The sequence below is a fragment of the Nerophis ophidion genome, linkage group LG09 (genome assembly GCF_033978795.1).
Source record: "Nerophis ophidion isolate RoL-2023_Sa linkage group LG09, RoL_Noph_v1.0, whole genome shotgun sequence".
NCBI classification, from domain to species: domain Eukaryota; kingdom Metazoa; phylum Chordata; class Actinopteri; order Syngnathiformes; family Syngnathidae; genus Nerophis; species Nerophis ophidion.
In genome coordinates, this window is record NC_084619.1 from 6,011,951 (window position 1) to 6,036,143 (window position 24,193).

At 39.4% G+C, this 24,193-nt stretch overlaps 3 protein-coding genes across 3 annotated transcripts in view; 1 reads left to right on the forward strand and 2 right to left on the reverse strand.

The window, feature by feature from the left end:
- The window catches only part of LOC133558941 (anthrax toxin receptor 1-like), a 118,390-nt gene extending 117,270 nt beyond the window's left edge, over positions 1-1,120 (forward strand). The window contains exon 18 of the mRNA XM_061910140.1: positions 317-1,120. Coding sequence (XP_061766124.1) covers positions 317-610 — 294 coding nt within the window. The 3' untranslated portion in view covers positions 611-1,120. The remainder of the gene's footprint in view (positions 1-316) is intronic.
- Positions 1,121-1,712: 592 nt separating this feature from the next.
- On the reverse strand, positions 1,713-9,077 carry LOC133559761 (RRP12-like protein). Its single transcript, XM_061911830.1, has 4 exons — positions 9,053-9,077; positions 2,110-2,223; positions 1,999-2,042; positions 1,713-1,923 (listed from the first exon to the last, which is right to left on the reverse strand). Exons 1-4 carry the CDS (start codon positions 9,075-9,077, stop codon positions 1,795-1,797), a joined length of 312 nt encoding a protein of 103 aa, XP_061767814.1. The 3' UTR covers positions 1,713-1,794.
- The window catches only part of rrp12 (ribosomal RNA processing 12 homolog), a 32,865-nt gene continuing 17,642 nt past the window's right edge, over positions 8,971-24,193 (reverse strand). Inside the window, exons 12-34 of the mRNA XM_061910141.1 lie at positions 23,846-23,946; positions 23,633-23,747; positions 23,297-23,439; positions 23,114-23,235; positions 22,969-23,033; positions 21,581-21,743; positions 21,362-21,516; positions 21,223-21,290; positions 19,374-19,467; positions 19,125-19,283; positions 18,962-19,042; positions 18,778-18,883; positions 16,708-16,815; positions 16,484-16,641; positions 16,312-16,403; positions 12,350-12,505; positions 12,124-12,290; positions 11,888-11,998; positions 11,777-11,820; positions 11,626-11,701; positions 10,298-10,365; positions 10,140-10,222; positions 8,971-9,466 (exon numbers count right to left, since the gene is read on the reverse strand). Of these exons, the coding sequence (XP_061766125.1) occupies positions 9,364-9,466; positions 10,140-10,222; positions 10,298-10,365; positions 11,626-11,701; positions 11,777-11,820; positions 11,888-11,998; positions 12,124-12,290; positions 12,350-12,505; positions 16,312-16,403; positions 16,484-16,641; positions 16,708-16,815; positions 18,778-18,883; positions 18,962-19,042; positions 19,125-19,283; positions 19,374-19,467; positions 21,223-21,290; positions 21,362-21,516; positions 21,581-21,743; positions 22,969-23,033; positions 23,114-23,235; positions 23,297-23,439; positions 23,633-23,747; positions 23,846-23,946 (2,538 nt within the window). The 3' untranslated portion in view covers positions 8,971-9,363. The remainder of the gene's footprint in view (positions 9,467-10,139; positions 10,223-10,297; positions 10,366-11,625; positions 11,702-11,776; positions 11,821-11,887; positions 11,999-12,123; positions 12,291-12,349; positions 12,506-16,311; positions 16,404-16,483; positions 16,642-16,707; positions 16,816-18,777; positions 18,884-18,961; positions 19,043-19,124; positions 19,284-19,373; positions 19,468-21,222; positions 21,291-21,361; positions 21,517-21,580; positions 21,744-22,968; positions 23,034-23,113; positions 23,236-23,296; positions 23,440-23,632; positions 23,748-23,845; positions 23,947-24,193) is intronic.

A 24,193-nucleotide genomic window follows, 5' to 3' on the forward strand; every position in this document is an offset into this window, starting at 1 on the left:
TAAAACACCAAAATTGTGTGGGGGTTAAATAATTTTGATCACAACCGTACCTTCCTGTTCTTGCTCTTACTGTGTTTGGTATTTTTACGTATTTTTATTTATTTATTTATGTTCTTCTGTTATTGTGAATTTGCACTAAATTTGTTTTTTTTTTTTTTGCTTACAATTTTGCTTGTACAATGACAATAAAGATCCATTCTATTCTTTAGATTCTAGAGCAGCTTCAAGAAAGCAACAAGTGTTGTGATGGCCATAGTTTGACCCTGGAACAGACAAGTTGACTGAATTCTCTTTCGCCAAATGTGTTGTTCCGCAGGGTCGCTGCATCCGCTTCCACCGGGTCAAAGACGGCGACGCCCCCCTGAACAACCGCCCCCCTCCCCGTGTGCATCAGGCCCCGCCCTCGCCCTCCTCGCCGCTGCCTCCCCCGCCCGCCGAGCAGCGTCCTCTGGTCTCCAACTCGGTGCCTCGTACAAAACCTCCGTGCAGAAGTCCTCGCACGACGCCCCCGTCACGCACGCTCCCCTCCGCGGCAAGGGGGCCGCCCCCGGCCCGGGCCCCCCCTGGACCACCCGGACCCCCGCCCTCGAGACCCCCGCCCCGGCTCTGATGAGGAGTTCAAAGCCACAAGCTCTGACGGGACGCTTCGAGCCTTGTTGCTGGACAGCAGAAATATTTATCCTCACTTTGGCATGTCCAAAAGACGCCATCTTGACAGGAAGTGCTGACATTTAAGGAGTTTAGCTTTAGCTTCATGCTAACTTTGCTTGCTTGGGTGCTTTATTTTGAAGGGGCTTAGAAGGGTTTTATTAGTCAAGATGTTTTTCAAGGAGATCACCCCAAGTTGCTGCAAATTAGGCCAACTTTCTTCTTGTTGCAACTGCAGGGCAGTTTCTCCAGGTTATTTATTTGATGACATCACAAGCAGAGCCGCCGTCAGGTTTCACTTTCACTTTAGTTTTTTGGTTTTAATGAGCAAACCCTCCTGTTTGTGGCCTTTTTAAAAATAGGAAAAAGTCATTTCGTATTTTCACGTGTACTTCATTTACTGACTGAAATGATCCTTTGCATTATTTCTGTATTAACAACTTGTCTTTCTAATAAACTTAAGTTTTTTTTATCTGTCGTGATCTGTTTCAGAAATATTCCTGCATATAATATTCATATGTTGGTAGAAAATGACTTGAAGTGAACACATTTGCTTTGAGCCAAAGTCAGGACACTAATAGTAATAATTTTGTATTATTTTCCAGGCATTGAAAAGCATTCATTTATATTGCATAAGTTTTATAGCAGCTTTGTAAACAAAGAAAAATGGAAAGAAACCTTTTAACTACCCGAGAAGTATTTGTACTTTAAAGCAGTATTTGTACTTTAAAAAGTTAAAAAAAAAAAAATAAGCTAAATATTATTTTGAAATGCAAATGCAATAAATGCAGTAGCAATTTTTAAATGCAATAGTAAAAATAAAGAATATTTTCTCCTCAATCCTCAACCACGCCATGTTTTTTGTTGTTGTTTTTATCAATGGTGCTGTGTGTTTATTCACTTCTGCTCTCTTTTTTTGGCGTGATGTACTTTGTGTTGTCACTTACTTGCGTATGAAAAGTGCTATATAAACAAAGTTTGACTGGATTTGATTTATTAAAAGCAAATATAAATAAGAAACTCAATAATTTCCAGCTGGGTAACTTCCCCTCCATCCACTTTCTGAAGTTTACGATATTTTGTAATCTATTTTCCAGTTCAATGTGTGTTTCGATGTGTACAATTTAAGCAATAAGTTGGATGTAATTACCAGCTAGTATGTAAAAAGAATGAATATATTGATAATGGTCGCTGAGTACCTTTGTATTTGAGCTCAGGCTCTATGTCCATGTTGTCCAATCGCTCATCTTCAAGCTTCCTCTTTTGGCTCTTTTTCTGAACAAAAAGAGGGGTAAAGCGTCAAAGTTTTTGTAAATGTGATACTTCACATTCTTGCATTAAGTTACTCACACTCTTCACTCCAACCTCTTCGAGAATGTCCTTTATTTCACCGTCTGTGAAAAGCGTCAAGTTCCATAGTTTAGGACATTTTAGGTCTTCTGTGAGAACGATGGAGTTCACCTTTCTGCTTTGCGTCCTCGTCGTCGTCTTCTTTGATGATCAGTCGCCCGTCTGACGTCACCTTGAAGCCGTGATCAGCCTTAGAGCTCTTCTTCCGCTCAGGGGGGGGGGGTTCTTTTATTTTTATTTTTTTCCTTTGTCATGATAAAGGGACGTTTTTGTCATGATAAAGGGAGGTGTTTTTGGTCGGTGCACTAATTGTAAGTGTATATTGTGTTTTTTATGTTGATTAAATTTTAAAAAACCGGGCCGCGGCCCGGTGGTTGGGGACCACTGCTTTAAAGTACCAACTTTTGTTACTTCTCTTGTGTGCTCCAAAGGTGTCACTCACACTTTGAGAGCATTCTTGCAGAAGCTTCCTAAAATGAAGAGCACTCTTTTCAAATAGACAATCTTTGACATGTGTTTCTGCTTTAGATCTTTGACTTGCATTTTTCTTATGGCAACACATTGCTCAAAACGAACAGCAGAGCGCTCCCGTCATATAGAGCAGTGGTCCCCAACCACCGGGCCGCAGAAGAATTTTTTTTTTTTTTTTTTTTTTAATATATAGATTTTTTTTTTTTATTAAATCAAAATAAAAAACACAATATACACTTACAATTGGTGCACCAACCATAAAAACCTCAATTTTTCATGACAAAAACGTCCCTTTTTTCATGACAAAGGAGAAGAAGAAAAAAAGGACACCTCCCCCGGGCCGCGGGACAAATTATTAAGCGTTGACCGGTCCGCAGATACAAAAAGGTTGGGGACCACTGATATAGAGGATCTTTGAAAACCATTTTGGCAACACATACTTCAAACAAGCAGAGTGCTCCTGTCATTGGAGGATCTTTGAATCTTGTTTTTGAAGTAGGTTCTTCATAACGGGTGAGTTTTCCTGTCATAAAAATAAACTTTGACTATAGTTTCTTTTAGAAGGTCATATCAAAGAGACTATTTTTTCCATTAGAAGGTCATTACAAATAGAAGATCCTTGACTTTCATTTTTTTTATGGCAATACATTCCTAAAAACAAACAGGAGAGCGCTCCCGTCATATAGAGGATCTTTGAAATCCATTTTGGCAACACATACTTCAAACAAGCAGAGTGCTCCTGTCACTGGAGGATCTTTGAATCTTGTTTTTGAAGTAGGTTCTTCAAAACGGGTGTATTTTCCTGTCATAAATATAAACTTTGACTATAGTTTCTTTTAGAAGGTCATATAAAGAGACTATTGTTTTTTTCCATTAGAAGGTCTTTACAAATAGAAGATCCTTGACTGTCATCTTTTCTTATGGCAATACATTCCTAAAAACAAACAGCAGAGCGCTCCCGTCATATAGAGGATCTTTGAAAACCATTTTGGCAACACATACTTCAAACAAGCAAAGTGCTCCCGTCAAATAGAGGATCTTTGAAAACCATTTTGGCGACACATACTTCAAACAAACAGAGTGCTCCCGTCATTGAAGGATCTTCGAATCTTGTTTTTGAAGTAGGTTCTTCAAAACAGGTGAGTTTTCCTGTCATAAATATAAACTTTGACTATAGTTTCTTTTACAAGGTCATATCAAAGAGACTATTGTTTTTTTCCATTAGAAGGTCTTTACAAATAGAAGATCCTTGACTGTCATCTTTTCTTATGGCAATACATTCGTAAAAACAAACAGCAGAGCGCTCCCGTCATATAGAGGATCTTTGAAAACCATTTTGGCAACACATACTTCAAACAAAGTGCTCCCGTCAAATAGAGGATCTTTGAAAACCATTTTGGCGACACATACTTCAAACAAGCAAAGTGCTCCCGTCAAATAGAGGATCTTTGAAATCCATTTTGGCGACACATATTTCAAACACGCAAAGTGCTGCCGTCAAATAGAGGATCTTTGAAAACCATTTTGGCGACACATACTTCAAACAAGCTAAGTGCTCCCGTCAAATAGAGGATCTTTGAAATCCATTTTGGCGACACATACTTCAAACAAGCAAAATGCTGCCGTCAAATAGAGGATCTTTGAAATACATTTTGGCAACACATACTTCAAACAAGCAGAGTGCTCCTGTCATTGAAGGATCTTTGAATCTTGTTTTTGTAGTAAATTCTTCAAAACAGGTGAGTTTTCCGGTCATATATATATAAACTTTGACTTTTGTGGGGGTTTTTTTTTAGAAGGTCATATCAAATAGAAGATCTTTGACTACACTTTTTTGACAAGGCATGCTCAAAAGTGATTAGGCACTCCTGTCATATATAAGTTCTTTGACTATTGTTTTTTTAACTGTTTAATAGAAAATCTTGGATTTTTTTTACCAACACATGTTATAAACAGCAGAGCAATACTACTACCAAATTTGACTTACATTCTTCTTATAGCAATACATTCCTGAAAACGAACAGCAGAGCGCTCCTGACATTGGAGGATCTTTGAATCTTGTTTTTGAAGTAAATTCCCAAAGTATGTGGGCTCTATTGATAACCTCACTAACAACTTTAACGACGCCCTGCGCGAAACCATTGATAACATAGCACCGCTAAAGTTAAAAAAGGCTCCAAAAAAGCGCACCCCGTGGTTTACAGAAGAAACTAGAGCTCAGAAATTATTATGTAGAAAGCTGGAACGCAAATGGCGCACGACTAAACTTGAGGTGCACCATCAAGCATGGAGTGATGGTTTAATAACTTATAAACGCATGCTTACCTTAGCTAAAGCTAAATATTACTCAAATCTCATCCACCGTAATAAAAACGATCCTAAATTTTTGTTTAGTACGGTAGCATCGCTAACCCAACAAGGGACTCCTTCCAGTAGCTCCACCCACTCAGCTGATGACTTTATGCAATTCTTTAGTAAGAAAATTGAAGTCATTAGAAAGGAGATTAAAGACAATGCGTCCCAGCTACAACGGGGTTCTATTAACACTGACACGATTGTATATACGGCGGATACTGCCCTCCAAAATAGTTTCTCTCGTTTTGAGGAAATAACATTAGAGGAATTGTTACAACGTGTAAATGGAATAAAACAAACAACATGTTTACTTGACCCTCTTCCTGGGAAACTGATCAAGGAGCTCTTTGTATTATTAGGTCCATCAGTGCTAAATATTATAAACTTATCACTCTCCTCGGGCACTGTTCCCCTAGCATTCAAAAAAGCGGTTATTCATCCTCTTCTTAAAAGACCTAACCTCGATCCTGACCTCATGGTAAATTACCGACCGGTGTCTCACCTTCCCTTTATTTCAAAAATCCTTGAAAAAATTGTTGCGGAGCAGTTAAATGAACACTTAGCGTCTAACAAGCTATGTGAAACCTTTCAATCCGGTTTCAGGGCAAATCACTCCACGGAGACAGCCCTCGCAAAAATGACTAATGATCTATTGCTAACGATGGATTCTGATGCGTCATCTATGTTGCTGCTCCTTGATCTTAGCGCTGCTTTCGATACCGTCGATCATAATATTTTATTAGAACATATCAAAACACAAATTGGTATGTCAGACTTAGCCCTGTCTTGGTTTAACTCTTATCTTACTGATAGGATGCAGTGTGTCTCCCATAACAATGTGACCTCGGACTACGTTAAGGTAACGTGTGGAGTTCCCCAGGGTTCGGTCCTTGGCCCTGCACTCTTCAGCATCTACATGCTGCCGCTAGGTGACATCATACGGAAATACGGTATTAGCTTTCACTGTTATGCTGATGACACCCAACTCTACATGCCCCTAAAGCTGACCAACACGCCGGATTGTAGTCAGCTGGAGGCGTGTCTTAATGAAATTAAACAATGGATGTCCGCTAACTTTTTGCAACTCAACGCCAAAAAAACGGAAATGCTGATTATCGGTCCTGCTAGACACCGAACTCTATTTAATAATACAACTCCAACATTTGACAACCAAACAATTAAACAAGGCGACACGGTAAAGAATCTGGGTATTATCTTCGACCCAACTCTCTCCTTTGAGGCACACATTAAAAGCGTTACTAAAACGGCCTTCTTTCATCTCCGTAATATCGCTAAAATTCGCTCCATTCTGTCCACTAAAGACGCTGAGATCATTATCCATGCGTTTGTTACGTCTCGCCTCGACTACTGTAACGTATTATTTTCGGGTCTCCCCATGTCTAGCATTAAAAGATTACAGTTGGTACAAAATGCGGCTGCTAGACTTTTGACAAGAACAAGAAAGTTTGATCACATTACGCCTGTACTGTATATACCTTTATATACATACATATATACCTGTACTGGCTCACCTGCACTGGCTTCCTGTGCACTTAAGATGTGACTTTAAGGTTTTACTACTTACGTATAAAATACTACACGGTCTAGCTCCATCCTATCTTGCCGATTGTATTGTACCATATGTCCCGGCAAGAAATCTGCGTTCAAAGGACTCCGGCTTATTAGTGATTCCCAAAGCCCAAAAAAAGTCTGCGGGCTATAGAGCGTTTTCCGTTCGGGCTCCAGTACTCTGGAATGCCCTCCCGGTAACAGTTCGCGATGCCACCTCAGTAGAAGCATTTAAGTCTCACCTTAAAACTCATTTGTATACTCTAGCCTTTAAATAGACTCCCTTTTTAGACCAGTTGATCTGCCGTTTCTTTTCTTTTTCTTCTATGTCCCACTCTCCCGTGTGGAGGGGGTCCGGTCCGATCCGGTGGCCATGTACTGCTCGCCTGTGTATCGGCTGGGGACATCTCTGCGCTGCTGGTCCGCCTACGCTTGGGATGGTTTCCTGCTGGCTCCGCTGTGAACGGGACTCTCGCTGCTGTGTCTTGGATCCTCTTTAGACTGGACTCTCGCGACTGTGTTGGATCCATTGTGGATTGAACTTTCACAGTATCATGTTAGACCCGCTCGACATCCATTGCTTTCCTCCTCTCTAAGGTTCTCATAGTCATCATTGTCACCGACGTCCCACTGGGTGTGAGTTTTCCTTGCCCTTATGTGGGCCTACCGAGGATGTCGTAGTGGTTTGTGCAGCCCTTTGAGACACTAGTGATTTAGGGCTATATAAGTAAACATTGATTGATTGATTGATTGAAAACAGGTGAGTTTTCCGGTCATATATATATATATAAACTTAGACTTTTGTGTTTTTTTTTTTTAGAAGGTCATATCAAATAGAAGATTTTTGACTACTATTTTTTGGCAACGCATGCTTAAAACCAACTGAGTACTCCTGTTATATAGAGGATCTTTGACTATTGTTTTTTTAACTGTTTAATAGAAAATCTTGGCTTTTTTTTGCCAACACATGTTATAAACAGCAGAGCAATACTACTACCAAATTTGACTTGCATTCTTCTTATAGCAATACATTCCTGAAAACGAACAGCAGAGCGCTCCTGACGTATAAAGGATCTATGAAAACCATTTGGGCAACACGTGTCAAACCAGCAGAGTGCTCCAGTCGTTGGAGAATCTTTGAATCTAGTTTTTTTTAAGTAGGTTCTTCAAAACGGTTGAGTTTTCCTGTCATATATTGTTGTTTGTAGAAGGTCATATCAAATATAAGATCTTTGACTACCATTTTTCTTATGGCAATACATTCCTCCAAATGAACAGCAGAGCGCTCCAGTCTAATAGAGGATCATTGAAAACCATTTTGGCAGCACTAGGGATAATGAACAAGCGGTAGAAAATGGATGGATGTTTCAAACCAGCAGAGTGCTCCTGTCATTGGAGAATATTTGAACCTAATTTTTGATGTACGTTCTTCAAAACAGGTGAGTTTTTCTGTCATATATAGCAACTTTGACTTTGGTTTTGTTTTGTTTTTCAGAATGTCATATCAAATAGAAGATCTTTGACTACACTTTTTTGGCAAGGCATGCTTAAAAGCGATTAGGCACTCCTGTCATATATAAGATCTTTGATGATTGTTTTTTGAACTGTGTAATAGAAAATCTTTGGGTTTTTTTTGCAACACATGGTTACAAACAGCGGAGGATCTTTGACCATTATTCTTGAAAGGTAGTTTTGTCAAATAGAAGATATTTGACTACAATGTATTTGCAATAAGTTTAAAAGCATTCTTGTCCTACAAGATCTTTGAATCGAGTTTTTTTGGCAACACATGCTTAAAAACAGTAGAATCCTCCAATAACAGATCTTTGGAGAGTGTTGTTGCCCTCCTTAAAAAGAGCAGGGTGGTCTGTCTTTAACCTTCTCAGTGCCCACTCAAATATTGACACTGGAAATAATATTTTTACTCTTGATTTTAATATTTTTCAATAATTATAGCTAACTTACTTACAGTTTGACATAAAATAATCCTTGTGGAATGATACAAAAGCATGTGTTAATCACAAAGATGATTACCAAGGCTTAGTTCAGACTGATTGCAATAATATGTACTAATCAAATATACTGCAAAATAAAGGATTCATAAAAACTGTTGAAAAGTAAATTTACATATGCAGTGCTAAAGTAAATATATTCTAACTAAATAATATGTGCCTAAAAAAAACTGTCAATAAAATGTAAGTGCAAATAAAAATAGGGCTTTACCACTTTAGTCATAATTTTTGTGCTTAACAAATTTCTGACTTTTCAGACTTCTTCTGTTTGATGTAGTCATTACTGCCACAAGTGGTGAAAAAGTGTATTACAACTAGGAACATTTTGAACCGGCCCAACAACGGGCTTCAGCCCTACAGTTAAGAAACACTGATAAAGTGGATCTTAGAATGATAATGTGTCACCACATCCATTTTCTACGGCAATGTTATATATTCATATCTGTATGTATAATTATTTCCAGCATTTTGACGTTTAACATATTTTATCAATAAATAATCTAGCATCAGCTGGACACACCTGCGTAACAACATGAAAATGAATGCATGACATCTGAGTACTGAATGCTTCAAAAGGTTTGACTTGACTTTACTGGTCAGACAAGAGCAACTTCTGGGTCACATGACTCATTTGGTTGCACACAAACCTCCAACACCGCATGAGTTATTCATGAAGTCACAAACATTACATTCTATTCTTCCATAGCTTCAATGTATTTAAATGATCTTTGATTGACTCGTGACGTCTGTTGTTGGTCGTTCACAAGTCTACACTGCTCTCTAGTGGCTGAGAGAAGTAGTACACTGTGAAGGTGAGAGTTCCATGTTGTGGCGTTCTCTTCACACAGACACTCGCGCAAACACACACACACACACACACACACACACACACACAACCTAACCAGCATGCTTATCAACACGCTAGTTAAAGTCCATAAAAGTCCATTATCTGAAGCTTTTAAGCCTTTCTTTTGCGCCTTAGCATTTTTCTACCTGACACTGCACCCTTCTGTGCTCCTTTCACCATGCCCTTGAACTGCCCTTGCAGTTTAGCACGCTTCCTGTTGGCAATAAGACACACAATGTCACATTGGAGCGGCAATAAGACACACAATGTCACATAAGTGTGGCAATAAGACACACAATGTCACATAGGTGTGGCAATAAGACACAATGTCAAATAGGAGTAGCAATAGGACACACAATGTCACATAAGAGTGGCAATAAGACACACAATGTCACATAGGAGTGGCAATAAGACACACAATGTCACATAAGAGTGGCAATAAGACACACTATGTCACATAGGAGTGGCAATAAGACACACTATGTCACATAGGAGCGGCAATATGACACACAATGTCACATAAGTGTGGCAATAAGACACACAATGTCACATAAGTGTGGCAATAAGACACACAATGTCACATAGGAGGAGTGGCAATAAGACACACAATGTCACATAGGAGTGGCAATAAGACACACAATGTCACATAGGAGTGGCAATAAGACACACAATGTCACATAGGAGTGGCAACAAGACACACGATGTCACCTAAGTGTGGAAATAAGACACACAATGTCACATAGGAGTGGCAATAAGACACACAATGTCACATAGGAGTGGCAATAAGACACACAATGTCATATAAGAGTGGCAATAAGACACACAATGTCACATAAGACACACAATGTCAGCAAAAGAGTGGACTTCCTTTCATGAAGACATCCTACCTGCGATTGAGTTGTTCCTTCCTAAGTGGAATATAAGCGTAAGGGTCCAGTTTGCCTTGTTTCTTCACGTCACCTTTGCCTTTCTGTTCCATGCAAAAAGAAAAGAAAGGTGCTCAGCATGTTGTTGTATTTAAGTTCACACATGTTGGCGGTGTCACCTTTGACTTGTATTCTGTTCCAGAGTCTCTGCTGGCTCCCACAGGTCTGTGGATACCTTTACCACCAGCTGGGAACACAAGAAAATGGTCAAAAAATTCACTCCAATTGAAAATGATGAAGGGAAAAAGAAACCAATTAAAATAAATTAAATTAAATTCAAAAATGTATGAATTAGCGTTGTTTGTATGTATTTTTGTTATTAATGCCAAAATCAATAAAATAAAAAAAATAGAAACTACATTAAACAAGGTTTTATTCAACAAGACTTTATGGAACACTGATAGTAACACTAATTGTTTTCTGACCTTTTCATCACATTATTAATGTTATTGCTACTTTAAAATGGTAAGAAATACAATAAAATAATAAATATCACAATAAAATATAAACCCAATGTTAATTTTTATTTACTTTAAATGACATGAAATACATTACAATTATAACAAAATGTATATTTATAATCTTATCATACAATCCAAAAATGTACTCAAATTGTACATGATTAAGGAAAAAGAAACTATTTATTATTACTATTAAAAAAACAGGGTTATATCTCTTTTTGTTGCTCTTTTAAACTTACATTGTGAACAAAATAAAAAAAATAAAACATTACATTTAATTAAAAAAGGAGTTTTACTGGAACTTTCAGAGCAACATGAGTTGTTTTATGGCTTGTAATCCAATTCGTCTATCATTTTTTACTATGAATGGCAGAACATATAGTATAAATAAAAAAATAAAATATATAAACATTCTGTTATGTTTTTGTGATAATAAAACTAATCATTTTAAATTGTATTTTAAAATTATTTTTTTTAATCATTAATTCAAAACAATTCCTATAACATGATTAAAAAGTTTAAAAAAAAAAATAAGATAAATATTATTTTGAAATGCAAATGCAATAAATGCAGTAGCAATTTTTAAATGAAATAGTAAAAATAAAGAATATTTTCTCCTCAATCCTCAACCACGCCATGTTTTTTGTTGTTGTTTTTATCAATAGTGCTGTGTGTTGTCTATTCACTTCTGCTCTCTTTTTTGGCGTGATGTACTTTGTGTTGTCACTTACCTGCGTATGAAAAGTGCTATATAAAAAAAGTTTGACTGGATTTGATTTATTAAAAGCAAATATAAATAATAAGAAACTCAATCATTTCCAGCTGGGTAACTTCCCCTCCATCCACTTTCTGAAGTTTACGATATTTTGTAATCTATTTTCCAGTTCAATGTGTGTTTTGATGTGTACAATTTAAGCAATAAGTTGGATGTAATTACCAGCTAGTATGTAAAAACAATGAATATATTGATAATGGTCGCTGAGTACCTTTGTATTTGAGCTCAGGCTCTATGTCCATGTTGTCCAATCGCTCATCTTCAAGCTTCCTCTTTTGGCTCTTTTTCTGAACAAAAAGAGGGGTAGAGTGTCAAAGTTTTTGTAAATGTGATACTTCACATTCTTTCATTAAGTTACTCACACTCTTCACTCCAACCTCTTCGAGAATGTCCTTTATTTCACCGTCTGTGAAAAGCGTCAAGTTCCATAGTTTAGGACATTTTAGGTCTTCTGTGAGAACGATGGAGTTCACCTTTCTGCTTTGCGTCCTCGTCGTCGTCTTCTTTGATGATCAGTCGCCCGTCTGACGTCACCTTGAAGCCGTGATCAGCCTTAGAGCTCTTCTTCCGCTCAGGGTTGGTGGCTGGAAAACAACAACAAAATGCTCTTATTGTTTTGCAGTAAATTCTGTCGTAAGGAGGATCTTGTACTAGCATGCTTGCAGTAGCTTCTGTCATAAAGTGGATCTTTGACAAGTGTATTACTTACCAAGCACTCTTTGGGAAACTTTGGGATCCAAGAAGTTGAGCGGGTCATCATCCTCGCCCTCTTTCAACCAGGCCCGCCCCTTCTGCTGCTTCCCACCTTTCTTCTTCCTAGCCTTGCCTTCGTCCTCTGACAGGTCGCTGTCTGAGTCCGCCAGGATGTCTTCAATACTGGAAAGAACCAAGAGGTCAACATTGTGCGAGTTAAACTAGACGTGGCCACGTTGTACCTGTCGCTCTTCTTTATAGGGGTCTCATCTTCACTGTACGAGTCGTCCTGTTGCTCCGACACCTGCTTGCGTCTTTTGCTGCGAGCCTCCGCCTTGCGGATGTTGGCCAGCACCTTGTGGTATTCAGGGGGCAGCATGCTTTTCACCAGCTCAAACCTGCACCCGACATCAACATGCATGAGTATAACCATTGAACATAAAAATAACACAGACTATTAACCTCACTTAAAAGTACAGCGTCAGAATAATTGTATGTAAGTTATCATAAAACGTTCTGTTTCCATGAGTTCCCGGCGAGAGGACAACAGCTGTCTTTGATCTTACCAAGCAAAAGGCTTGTAAAACTGCTGTGTACAATGGGAAGCGACATGAAAGGGTTGGTTTCTTTGATCTATTGTGATCCACAGGAAGATCCTCTCTTGACCCGAGATCTACAAAGCGGAGAGGAAGCAGGTCCTGACGCAAGCTCCAGGCATCTTTTCTTTGAAATGTTTTGTGACCGAGGGCAACAGCTGTTTACGACCCGCTCTCCCTTTAGAAACAGCTGATGCTATTTAATCAAGGAAAGTCCAAATAAAAGAGGCGTGCAATCCTTTCGTCAGAGCGTGGTGGAAGACTGTACAAGAGTACAGCCCAGACGTTTCTCCTTATTGAGCTAAATTGAATCCTGTCTCTGTTTAATTCCCTGCTTCTTGTCTGTTTGATAGATGTCCTCAGTGTTTGACCCTGACATACAGTCAGTTTTTTTATTGGGTGTCTGTATTGTTTACAACCTTTAGTGTCATGTACTTATGACCACAGCGGTCACTGCTGGAGAAATAATAACTAATTTCTGAGCCTGAAGACACAAACAGCTTAGCAAAATATATTTAACATCATTCACATGGGGGTAGCATGGCGTAGTGGGTAGCGCGGCCGTGCCAGAAACCTGAGGGTTGCAGGTTCGCTTCCCACCTATTGACATCAAAGTCGCTTCCGTTGTGTCCTTGGGCAGGACACTTCACCCTTGCCCCCGGTGCCGCTCACACTGGTGAATGAATGATGAATGAATGATTGGTGGTGGTCGGAGTGGCCGTAGGCGCAAACTGGTAGCCACGCTTCCGTCAGTCTACCCCAGGGCAGCTGTGGCTACTGATGTAGCTTACCACCACCAGGTGTGAATGAATGATGGGTTCCCACTTCTCTGTGAGCGCTTTGAGTATCTAACAATAGAAAAGCGCGATATAAATCTAATCCATTATTATTATTATTATTATTACATAAAACTAAACAATAAAGAAAAAGTAACATCGCATAGTATAATTATATAACAATACAAGTATGTTTAAAAAGACTATTTACAAAAATATACATGTACAGTGGGGCAAAAAAGTATTTAGTCAGCCACCAATTGTGCAAGTTCTCCTACTTAAAATGATGACAGAGATCTGTAATTTTCATCATAGGTACACTTCAACTGTGAGAGACAGAATGGGAAAAAAAAATCCAGGAGTTCACATTGTAGGAATTTTATGGAATTTATTTGTAAATTATAGTGGAAAATAAGTATTTGGTCAACCATTCAAAGCCCTCACTGATGGAAGGAGGTTTTGGCTTAAAATCTCACGATACATGGGCCCCATTCATTCTTTCCTGAATACAGATCAATCGTCCTGTCCCCTTAGCAGAAAAACAGCCCCAAAGCATGATGTTTCCACCCCCATGCTTCACAGTAGGTTTGGTGTTCTTGGGATGCAACTCAGTATTCTTCTTCCTCCAAACATGACGAGTTGAGTTTATACCAAAATGGATACATGGATGATACAGCAGAGGATTGGGAGAATGTCATGTGGTCAGATGAAACCAAAATAGAACTTTTTGGTATAAACTCAACTCGTCGTGTTTGGAGGAAGAAGAATACTGAGTTGCATCCCAAGAACACCAGACCTACTGTGAAGCATGGGGGTGGAAACATCATGCTTTGGGGCTGTTTTTCTGCTAAGGGGACAGGACGATTGATCCGTGTTAAGGAAAGAATGAATGGGGCCATGTATCGTGAGATTTTGAGCCAAAACCTCCTTCCATCAGTGAGTGCGCTTTGAATGGTTGACCAATTACTTATTTTCCACCATAATTTACAAATAAATTCGTTAAAATTCCGACTGTGAATTCCTGGATTTTTTTTTCACATTCTGTCTCTCACAGTTGAAGTGTACCTATGATGAAAATTACAGACCTCTGTCATCATTTTAAGTGGGAGAACTTGCACAATCGGTGGCTGACTAAATACTTTTTTGCCCCACTGTATGGGCTCACTCCTAGCAGCTAGCTCCTGCGACTAGTTGACCAGTCAGCTCGTAAAATTTGTTAAAAACTAATATATAAAAGTGAAACTCGTATAAAAATTTTAATTGTAATTATAGCCCTATTTATATAAATGCATTTTGCAAAGTTAAAAGAGTGGGCGAACTATTAGCAACTGCAAGTTGCTGCTTCAAGGTAGTTATCCAGCTAATATACTGTACATACAGTATTATAAACACTAATGTAATACAGCCATGTTTACAGTTGTGTTGTTTTTCTATTCTTACAGTGTACGCATTATCTACAAGATGGCTGATAAAATGTCACACACTTTGACAAATACATAAAAAAAAAAAAATACATTACATAAAACATTTTTTGACAGTTTAAGATCCTGCTACAGGCAAGCAAGCCAGCTGACAAAATGTACATATGGAGTTTATATGCCGTATTTTTCTGACTATAAGGCACACTTAAAATCTTTTTTTTCCCTCAAAAAAGCGACAGTGCGCCTTATAACCCGGTGCGCCTAATGTAAGGAATACATTGGGTTGAGCTTACCCACCTCAAGGCAATTTTTTTTGGTACATGGTGTAATAAAAAGTGTGACCAGTGGATGGCAGTCAAACATAAAAGATAAGTGTAGCCTGCACCGTTTTTTTAATGAGTATTATTTTTGTGTGTGTATAAGGTAAGACATTATTTGACGTTTTGTTTCACAATATTATGCAAAAAGCAACTTTTCTTACCTTCTAGTACCTGCTGATCCGTATTTGGGATCTGCATAATTCTTGCAAAATTGTGCATTTGTAGTCCAATCCGACACCGTAGTCAATAAGCTTTTTGTTTTTCTCTATCTTCTTCTTATGTGACATTCATCCTCCGCTGTTGCCATTTCTACTATAAAGTAGGGTAAAGTTCTTACTTATATCTGTCAGTAAAATTGCCATGAAAGCGCTAAAACATAGTGAGTTTATATTATTCACCCAAGGAACTTTAGTTATTATAGTTCCAGTCGGGCGTTTTTTCACGGGACACATTTCAGATGTGGTTGTTTCTAGATGAGGAGATGCTGTTCCGTTATTGATTTAGGTAAAGTCTGAATGTCTCTAAAACAATTAGCTCCATCTTTCGACACTTCTTCCACTCTCGTCCTTGCACGCTACACCGCTACGACAAAGATGACTGGGAGAAGACGCTGTCGAAAGTGAGCCACGTAAATAAGGACGCCCACAAAACAGCGCATCTGGAAGCGACTGATAGAAAGCGGCTCGGAAATGATCAGTAAAACATAATCTATGCAACATTTTCACCAAATAACCACAATTACATGTTATGTAGACCACAAGGAAGTGTTTTACATTTAGAAAAAAATATTAATACGACTTCTTTAATGCGCCCTATAAGCCTTATATATGAAAAAAGATTAAAAAAATAGACCATTCATCGGCAGTGCACCTTATAACCCGGAAAATACAAAATTTCAGTAGCACTAAAGTATTTCTATAAATTTCTACAAGCTAGCAAGCTAGCAAAATTCTAAATGAATATGAATGTGCAGATAATACAAATGGAATGAAAATAGTAAATACCAGAAATTACGAACAAAATTAGACCCAGATAGATGAATCCAATAAGACCTTCTTTGACTGTGAATAAAATTTAAAAAAAAACCTTACCCAAACTTCCTGACAAACTTGGTAAAGACGTTCTTGAGTTTGGCTCTGAAGTGTCGTCTCACATCATTGTTGATAGTACCGATGGCTTCCATCTGACACAAAGACACGAACGCTAAAAACGCGGCTCTCCTAAGAGAGCATTCCAGGAAGTTCGCATGATTTTTGTAAGTACCATGACGCTGATATGCGATGCCAGTGTCTCAGAATCCATGATGAAAATGATGACCTTGATGAAGCCCAGCGCTGCTTTGACCACATCTCTGGTGCGCGAGCTCAGCAGCATACAGACCTTGTGCAGCAGCTCCTCCATGGTGGACACGTCTATGTCGTCTGGCAACAATACAAAGGATGTTTGACGTCCTACGTCTTATGATTCTCAGTGAGGGTGTTTTATACCTTTGTACTCATACACCAGTCGCGTGAGGGCCATCACTGTGCAGGTGATCATGGTGACGGGGCCCGTGAGGCCAACATACACTAAGGGCAGGTACTGCTCCATGGCCTCTGTAAAACACCACATCGTAAACTTTTCAGTACTGCGCTCCATAACTATAAAAACTTTGGTTCTTTTTTCTTAAATATTTAAAGATTAGGTTTATTGGCAAGACTAAATTGGTCCTAGTGTGTGAATGTGAGTGTAAATTTGTCTATCTGTGTTGGCCCTGCGATGAGGTGGCGACATGTCCAGGGTGTACCCCGCCTTCCGCCCGATTGTATCTGAGATAGGCACCAGCGCCCCCCGCCACCCCAAAGGGAATAAGCGGTAGGAAATGGATGGAGGGATGGATTTAAAGATTATTGGAAAACAAATGCAGAATTACTATTTAGAAAGATGAAGCTATTGCTCCAAGCTCGCGAGCCAAGTAATGGCATTTGTTAAGATGAATAGATAAAAAAGGACAAACCTAAGCCTTTTGATTTGATTTTTCTTTCTTTTCATAAATAATTAATGTGCAGTAAAACTCGCAATTACCGTATCTCAATTTTTCTGCATGTGTAGCATGTATGATAAAATAAAAAATCGTTGAATTCTCTGGATTTAGCAAGATAAAGCTATGCTACAAGCTAGCTAGTCAATCATATACTTAAACATATAAAGGAAAAGTAGTAGATAACGCAGATAAACATGTTTTTGACTTTTCTTTTTATAAACAGCAAAAAATGTAACTTACTTCAAATGTAAACGTGAAATCAATACACATAGCAAGAAAAAGCTACTGCTACAAGCCAGCTAATTAATGCCATTTACAAAAGTTAAATGAACAGATATAGAAACATAGTTTTTAAAAACAATTATCAAATAATTAAAATACTTACAACTTGAATTAACCCAATATTTGGAAATCAAGCTGCTGCAACTAAGTAGCTAAACAGCTACAGTGGGGAAAAAAAGTATTTAGTCAGCCACCGATTGTGCAAGTTCTCCCACTTAAAATGATGACAGAGGTCTGTAATTTTCATCATAGGTACACTTCAACTGTGAGAGACAGAATGTGAAGAAAAAATCCAGGAATTCACATTGTAGGAATTTTAAATAATTTATTTGTAAATTATGGTGGAAAATAAGTATTTGGTCAACCATTCAAAGCTCTCACTGACGGAAGGAGGTTTTGGCTCAAAATCTCACGATACATGGCCCCATTCATTCTTTCCTTAACATGGATCAATCGTCCTGTCCACTTAGCAGAAAAACAGCCTCAAAGCATGATGTTTCCACCCCCATGCTTCACAGTAGGTATGGTGCTCTTGGGATGCAACTCAGTATTCTTCTTCCTCCAAACACGACGAGTTGAGTTTATACCAAAAAGTTCTATTTTGGTTTCATCTGACCACATGACATTCTCCCAACCCTCTGCTGTGTCATCCATGGATCCATTTTGGTATAAACTCAACTCGTCGTGTTTGGAGGAAGAAGAATACTGAGTTGCATCCCAAGAACACCGTACCTACTGTGAAGCATGGGGGTGGAAACATCATGCTTTGGGGCTGTTTTTCTGCTAAGGGGACAGGACTATTGATCCGTGTTAAGGAAAGAATGAATGGGGCCATGTATCGTGAGATTTTGAGCCAAAACCTCCTTCCATCAGTGAGCGCTTTGAATGGTTGACCAAATACTTATTTTCCACCATAATTTACAAATAAATTCTTTAAAATTCCTACAATGTGAATTCCTGGATTTTTTTTCACATTCTGTCTCTCACAGTTGAAGTGTACCTATGATGAAAATTACAGCCCTCTGTCATCATTTTAAGTGGGAGAACTTGAACAATCGGTGGTTGACTAAATACTTTTTTTGCCCCATTATAATTACATCAAAATGGGAGTCATGTAGCACACACCATTTTGATTCCAGATATTTAGTCAAAAAAATATTCCACACAACCTACAGAATGCCAAACAACCAGTTATTTAATCGATCATCATAACTATAACAAGCCATTAAAGTCGGATTGAGGATTTCTTTACCTTTATGGTTTCCACAGAAGCGCACAAAAGCATTTCCAATTTCCACCAGCAGAGAGTATGCATTTTTACGGGCCCCAACAGAAACCTCTTTGGTACATATGACCACCTGGAGGAGACAGCATGCTTGTGTGAATGTAAGGAATCACTCACAGCCCGTGCAAGGTGTGTGTGTGTTTGATTATACCTCAGGCAGCAGTGATGAGATGAAGTCTTTGTGTTCTTGGTCGAGTCTTCTCACAATGTGGATTAGACACTTCAGTCGCGGCTGAGCACAATAGAAAAGCACAAGTATAAATCACTGGAAAAGTTAGCCAATAAAGCTACATTGATGAGTTTTTTTTCTTCACCCTTTTTGCTGGTGAAGAGGCGTGTATCAAAGTCTTCAGCAGGACCGTTTTAAGCGTCTCAAGGTTGCCCACGACGAACGCCCTGCACTCGTCTCGCTCTCCGGCGCACATCTCCTCCAGCACGCGGTACGCCTTCTTTTGCATCACTGGTTCTTTAGTCTGAGAACAATAGAACGGGACAGGTGGGAAGAGGAGAAAGACCTTTTGGATCTGGCGCAGCTTTGAAGGAATGTAAACAAACAAACCAACCTCCAAATGTGGTCTGATGAGCTGAAAGGTCTTCGTCATGGTGAGCTGATTCAAGAAGGGAGTCATGGCAACCACAAGGTCCATCATGGACAGCCTAAGACAGGACAGGGACATAAGTCTACAACGTATGATTTCAGCTTTATTATATTACTAAACTTTTTTTCTAGTCATATTTGGCTTTGTTGGCTCATGAATAATGGTTGAATTTAAACAGAGGACCATTTTGAATTATATGTTCATTAAATTACCCAATTCACAAAAACTGACAACAAATTCCTACAAAAACCATTGAAAATTATTTTTTTATCCCTCGTGTGTCTTGACATAAACTGATACAAGTCTTTGTTAAAATTTAAATTTGACGACTGCAGGATTCCCACTCTTTGCCAGGACATTTTACAGATACAAGCTATTATCATACAGTGGTTTCACAAAGTACCTACTCAGAAAAAACTTGGCTCTAAAAGTACCACCATAATGACAAACATTAAAATACAGTGGCGTAGTAGGCCAACATATTTATTAAAAACAACGCATATATTTTATTGAACAAGTATATTTAATATGTTTGGCCACTGTACAATTGCACACAGTTTTGAAGAGTAACAATGTAAAACACTGTACTTTAATCTTGTGATTATTTGGCGTACAAGATGGAGCACGACGACCACAGTTTGACAATCAGCGCACTAATACATTCCCACTTACACAACCACAATAATTCTCTTCTGCCTGTCACTCAACAGAGGACAGAGAGAGAAAAAACATTGTACTTCAATACAAGCGACACAATTTAAGTGCCGTATTTTTCGGACTATACTGTAAGTCGCAGTTTTGTTCAGTTTGGCCAGGGGTGCGACTTATACTCAGGAGCGACTTATGTGTGAAATTATTAACACATTACCGTAAAATATTAAATAATATTATATAGCTCATTCACGTAAGACTAGACGTATAAGATTTCATGGGATTTAGTAATTAGGAGTGACAGATTGTTTGGTAAACGTATAGCATGTTCTATATGTTATAGTTATTTGAATGACTCTTACCATAATATGTTACGTTAACATACCAGGCACCTTCTCAGTTGGTTATTTATGCGTCATATAACGTACACTTATTCAGCCTGTTGTTCACTATTCTTTATTTATTTTAAATTGCCTTTCAAATGTCTATTTTTGGTGTTGGGTTTTATCAAATACATTTCCCCAAAAAATGGGACTTATACTCCAGTGCGACTTATATGTTTTTTTCCTTCTTTATTATGGATTTTCGTCAGGTGCAACTTATACTCCGGAGCGACTTATACTCCGAAAAAATACGGTACATGTATATAGATGTGTCTGTAGACGCCTAGTCCCTGCAACTTCGGAATTGCACATTTACACAGTCAAATGGGGCACTGTGCTAAAGTGCTGTGCCTTCATGTTGTCCAGAAAATAAGGGTGACAAAGATGCATGCCAGAACTTTAAACCGGTTTGCAGTTGCTAAAAAAGGCAGGTGCGGATACAAATTCCATTCAGTAGGATGCAGGTTTTACTTGATATCAGATCGGAAAGAAAATCAGTGGTATCCCAAATCACTAATTAATTTCTACGTGGTGGCCCGACACAAATACATTAATATTAAACTCTTGTGTCGGATTCTTTTAGCGTTTGGCCTCCAATAAAAAGACCTGGTGATTTGTTTCAAATGGGAACAGCTGATATTGATGCCCTCTCGAGGACAAAACAACCTATGGTTTAAGGGGTTTGTTGTAGGAAAAACATGTCTGAAAATCAATGTTGCTGAAAATCATCTTAGAGCCTAATAATTCTAATCACATGCTCCTTAAAATTAATTTCTTACCGTGTGAACTCTGTGGTTTCTGCGCTAGTCAACCGCTCTATGGCTTTTTCCAAGAACGTGGAGATCATCTAAGGACATGTGAGGATTTAATTAGGAAGAGCCGCCTTGATGACTATGTATGTCATGCATGTTAACTTACCTGTGGGTCAGTAACAGTCAAGTAGACTTTGATGGTGTCCAAGACGGCCATCCTGTAGGATCCGGACTCTCCGTTTGCAGGCTGCAAGCTGTACACGTTGAAGAGGATGGGCAGGAAGTTCTTGGAGAAGCGACACATTTCAGCCTTTTCGTCCTCTGCCGAGACACAGCAGCGGCATGTCAAACAGAGGCATGTCTTTGCACACGCACAACAACGTACCCGTGTTGCAGCTCTTGTTGATAATGGTGCGCAGGGCCTGGCAAACTGTGAGCCTCAGGTCGGGCCGCTCATTGATGGCCATGCCGAGTGAGCGGGCGATGCCTTTGAAGGACACCACCAGGTCCACGGGACATGTGCAAAAACCAGGTAACATGGTCCATATCTGAAAGACAAGACAGGCGCTGTGATCTAGTATATTTCCTCAAATAGTGGCCCCGATTCTAATAGACGCTTGTCTCTATTAGTCACCAAATATTCACTTCCAAAAGTAAGTGCCCCTCTAAATACCGTATTTCCTTGAATAGCCGCCGGCCTGCCTTGAATTACTGCCGGGTAAAACTCGCTCACCAAATTAATAAGCGCATGCTTAATTTTACCGCCGGGTCGAATTTGTGACGTCACGAGAGTCGCTTCCCCTGCCGTTAATTTCATAATGGGGGAGGAGTTTTTTTCTGTCAACACTGTGTGTAAACCAGGGGTCTTGTTCCACAGCCATACAGACCACACTAATGGTCGTGATATAAAACAATTTTAACACTCCTACTAATATGCGCCACACTCTGTGAACCCTAACCAAATAAGAATAACAAACACATTTCTGGAGAGTATTGGCTCTGTGGCACATTATAAACGCAGCATAGGGATTACTCATAATGCCGTGCATCCGTGACTCTTGGATATATCATACATGCGCCCCCAACCCCGCCCCCCTCTACCCCCTTTCCGTGCGTTGGTTGAGGTGGGCGGGGTTGGGAGCGGGTGTATAATAAATCCAAGAGTCATGGATGCACGGCCTTATGGGTAATCCCTATACTGCGTTTGTAATGTGCCACAGAGCCAATGCTCTCCAGAAATGTGTTTGGTGTGGGTTCACAGAGTGTGGTGCATATTAGTAAGAGTTTTAAAGTTGTTTATATCACAACCAGCAGTGTAAAAGGTATGGCTATTGACCAAGTATGCATTGCAATCTCGTATCAGAAGCAGCGAAATGCATGCGTCTGGCAAGCACGCAGAGAGCATAGTGTAAAAGTGGACGTGATGACATGCTGTAGAGCAGTGGTCCCCAACCACCATGCCGCGGACGCAGAACAATTTTTTATTATTTTTAATTTCTTATTAGTCAATTTTTACTGCACGCTATTGGTAAGCGCAGGGGTGAGAAGAGGTTTTAAAATTATTAGCGCCTGCTTACTTTAACCGCATGCTTTGAATAAGCGCAGGAGTGAAAAGGGGTTTTAAATTAATCAGCGCCCCGGTGTCTATTCAAGGAATTACGGTATATGCAATTCCTTTTTCCGTCAGGAAAAATAAGTCGTTAAGACTTGTAAGACTTGATAACTGTCAAAGGGTAGATTGACACAGCACAATATGCAAAACAATGATGTTACCTGAAGCTGTAAAGTCTGGTAGACTTTGGCTTCTAGTTTCTGACCCGCTTCTTCAAACTCTTCAGCTGCAACACAGGACACAAAATTTAGGAAGGTCAGATGTAAAAAAAACCAAAAAAAACCACCATGATATCATTTGACTCACCTCTCTTTTTGAGCGTGGAGGCCAGAGGAAGGAAGTAGGAGATGAAGAAGCCCAGATGAGTGTTCTTGACGTGATCACGGATGACAGGGATCAGCCAACTGCGGGGGAACTCCAGGTCGTCGCTGGCAAAGACCACAGTTATTATTGCATCCAAAAACGTTTGCTGTAATATGTGATACTTACTCATAACCCGTAATGTTGAGAGGCGCCACCCACAAAACAATCTCTGGACCCATGCTCTCCACAGCGCCCCCTACTGCCAGATCCAGCTCGCCACTGAAGGAGAATCGAGGAGTAGCACGAAGGTCGGCAAGAGACTGTAGGGACTGCATGTGAAGGAAAAGGTGTAACATGCATCCAGGATATCGATTTAAGTTTGGATGCCATTTACCAAAACGCTTACTCTACAATTTAACCTCTAAATACTGATCAAGTAACTATTTTAGCAATAATTTATACAACTCTATTTATTTTATTTTTTTAAACACTACATAGCTATACTTATATACGATGAAATACCTTGGTCATGACGGGGTGTGCCTGTCTGCCTGCAACCTTGTAAAAGCAACCAAGTATTTGCAAAACAAATGGCCAGGAAGCATGGAAGCGATAGGACAAGCCCTCTTCTACAATGCTGAAACAACACACATGCAGGTCATCAGGAGTCCTCAATGCAAATATAAAACATTTCATAAAAAACAAAATACGACGAGCTGGATTCTGGAGCCTTACCGAAACATTTTGCAGACGTAAGAGGGGTTGCCTGCAGACGCCGTGGCGGTTACCATGCCGATTTCCTCCATGCGTGGGCCCACGCACTCAGTCAACAGCGTCTGAAACATAAATATATCGGAATTTGAACACCGCATTTCCTTCAGAATAGTTGATTTATGTTTGATGGGTTAGACATATTTGAATGGACAAGAAACCAACAGTCATTTGTGACGGAGGTCATGATTCCATCCATCCATCCAAATTTTTACTGCTTGTCCCTTTTTGGGGTTGCTGGTGCCTATCTCAGCTACAACCGGGCGGAAGGCGGGCTACACCCTTGACAAGTCGCCACCTTATTGCAGGGCC

Coding starts and splice junctions, on each gene's coding strand:
- LOC133559761 (XM_061911830.1), bottom strand. CDS start 9,077: ATGAATAACTCATGCGGTGTTGGAG. Junction 2,224..9,052: donor TAACTCATGCGGTGTTGGAG/GTTTGTGTGCAA, acceptor TAAAAATAAAAG/AACCCCCCCCCCCTGAGCGG. Junction 2,043..2,109: donor CGAGGACGCAAAGCAGAAAG/GTGAACTCCATC, acceptor CGCTTTTCACAG/ACGGTGAAATAAAGGACATT.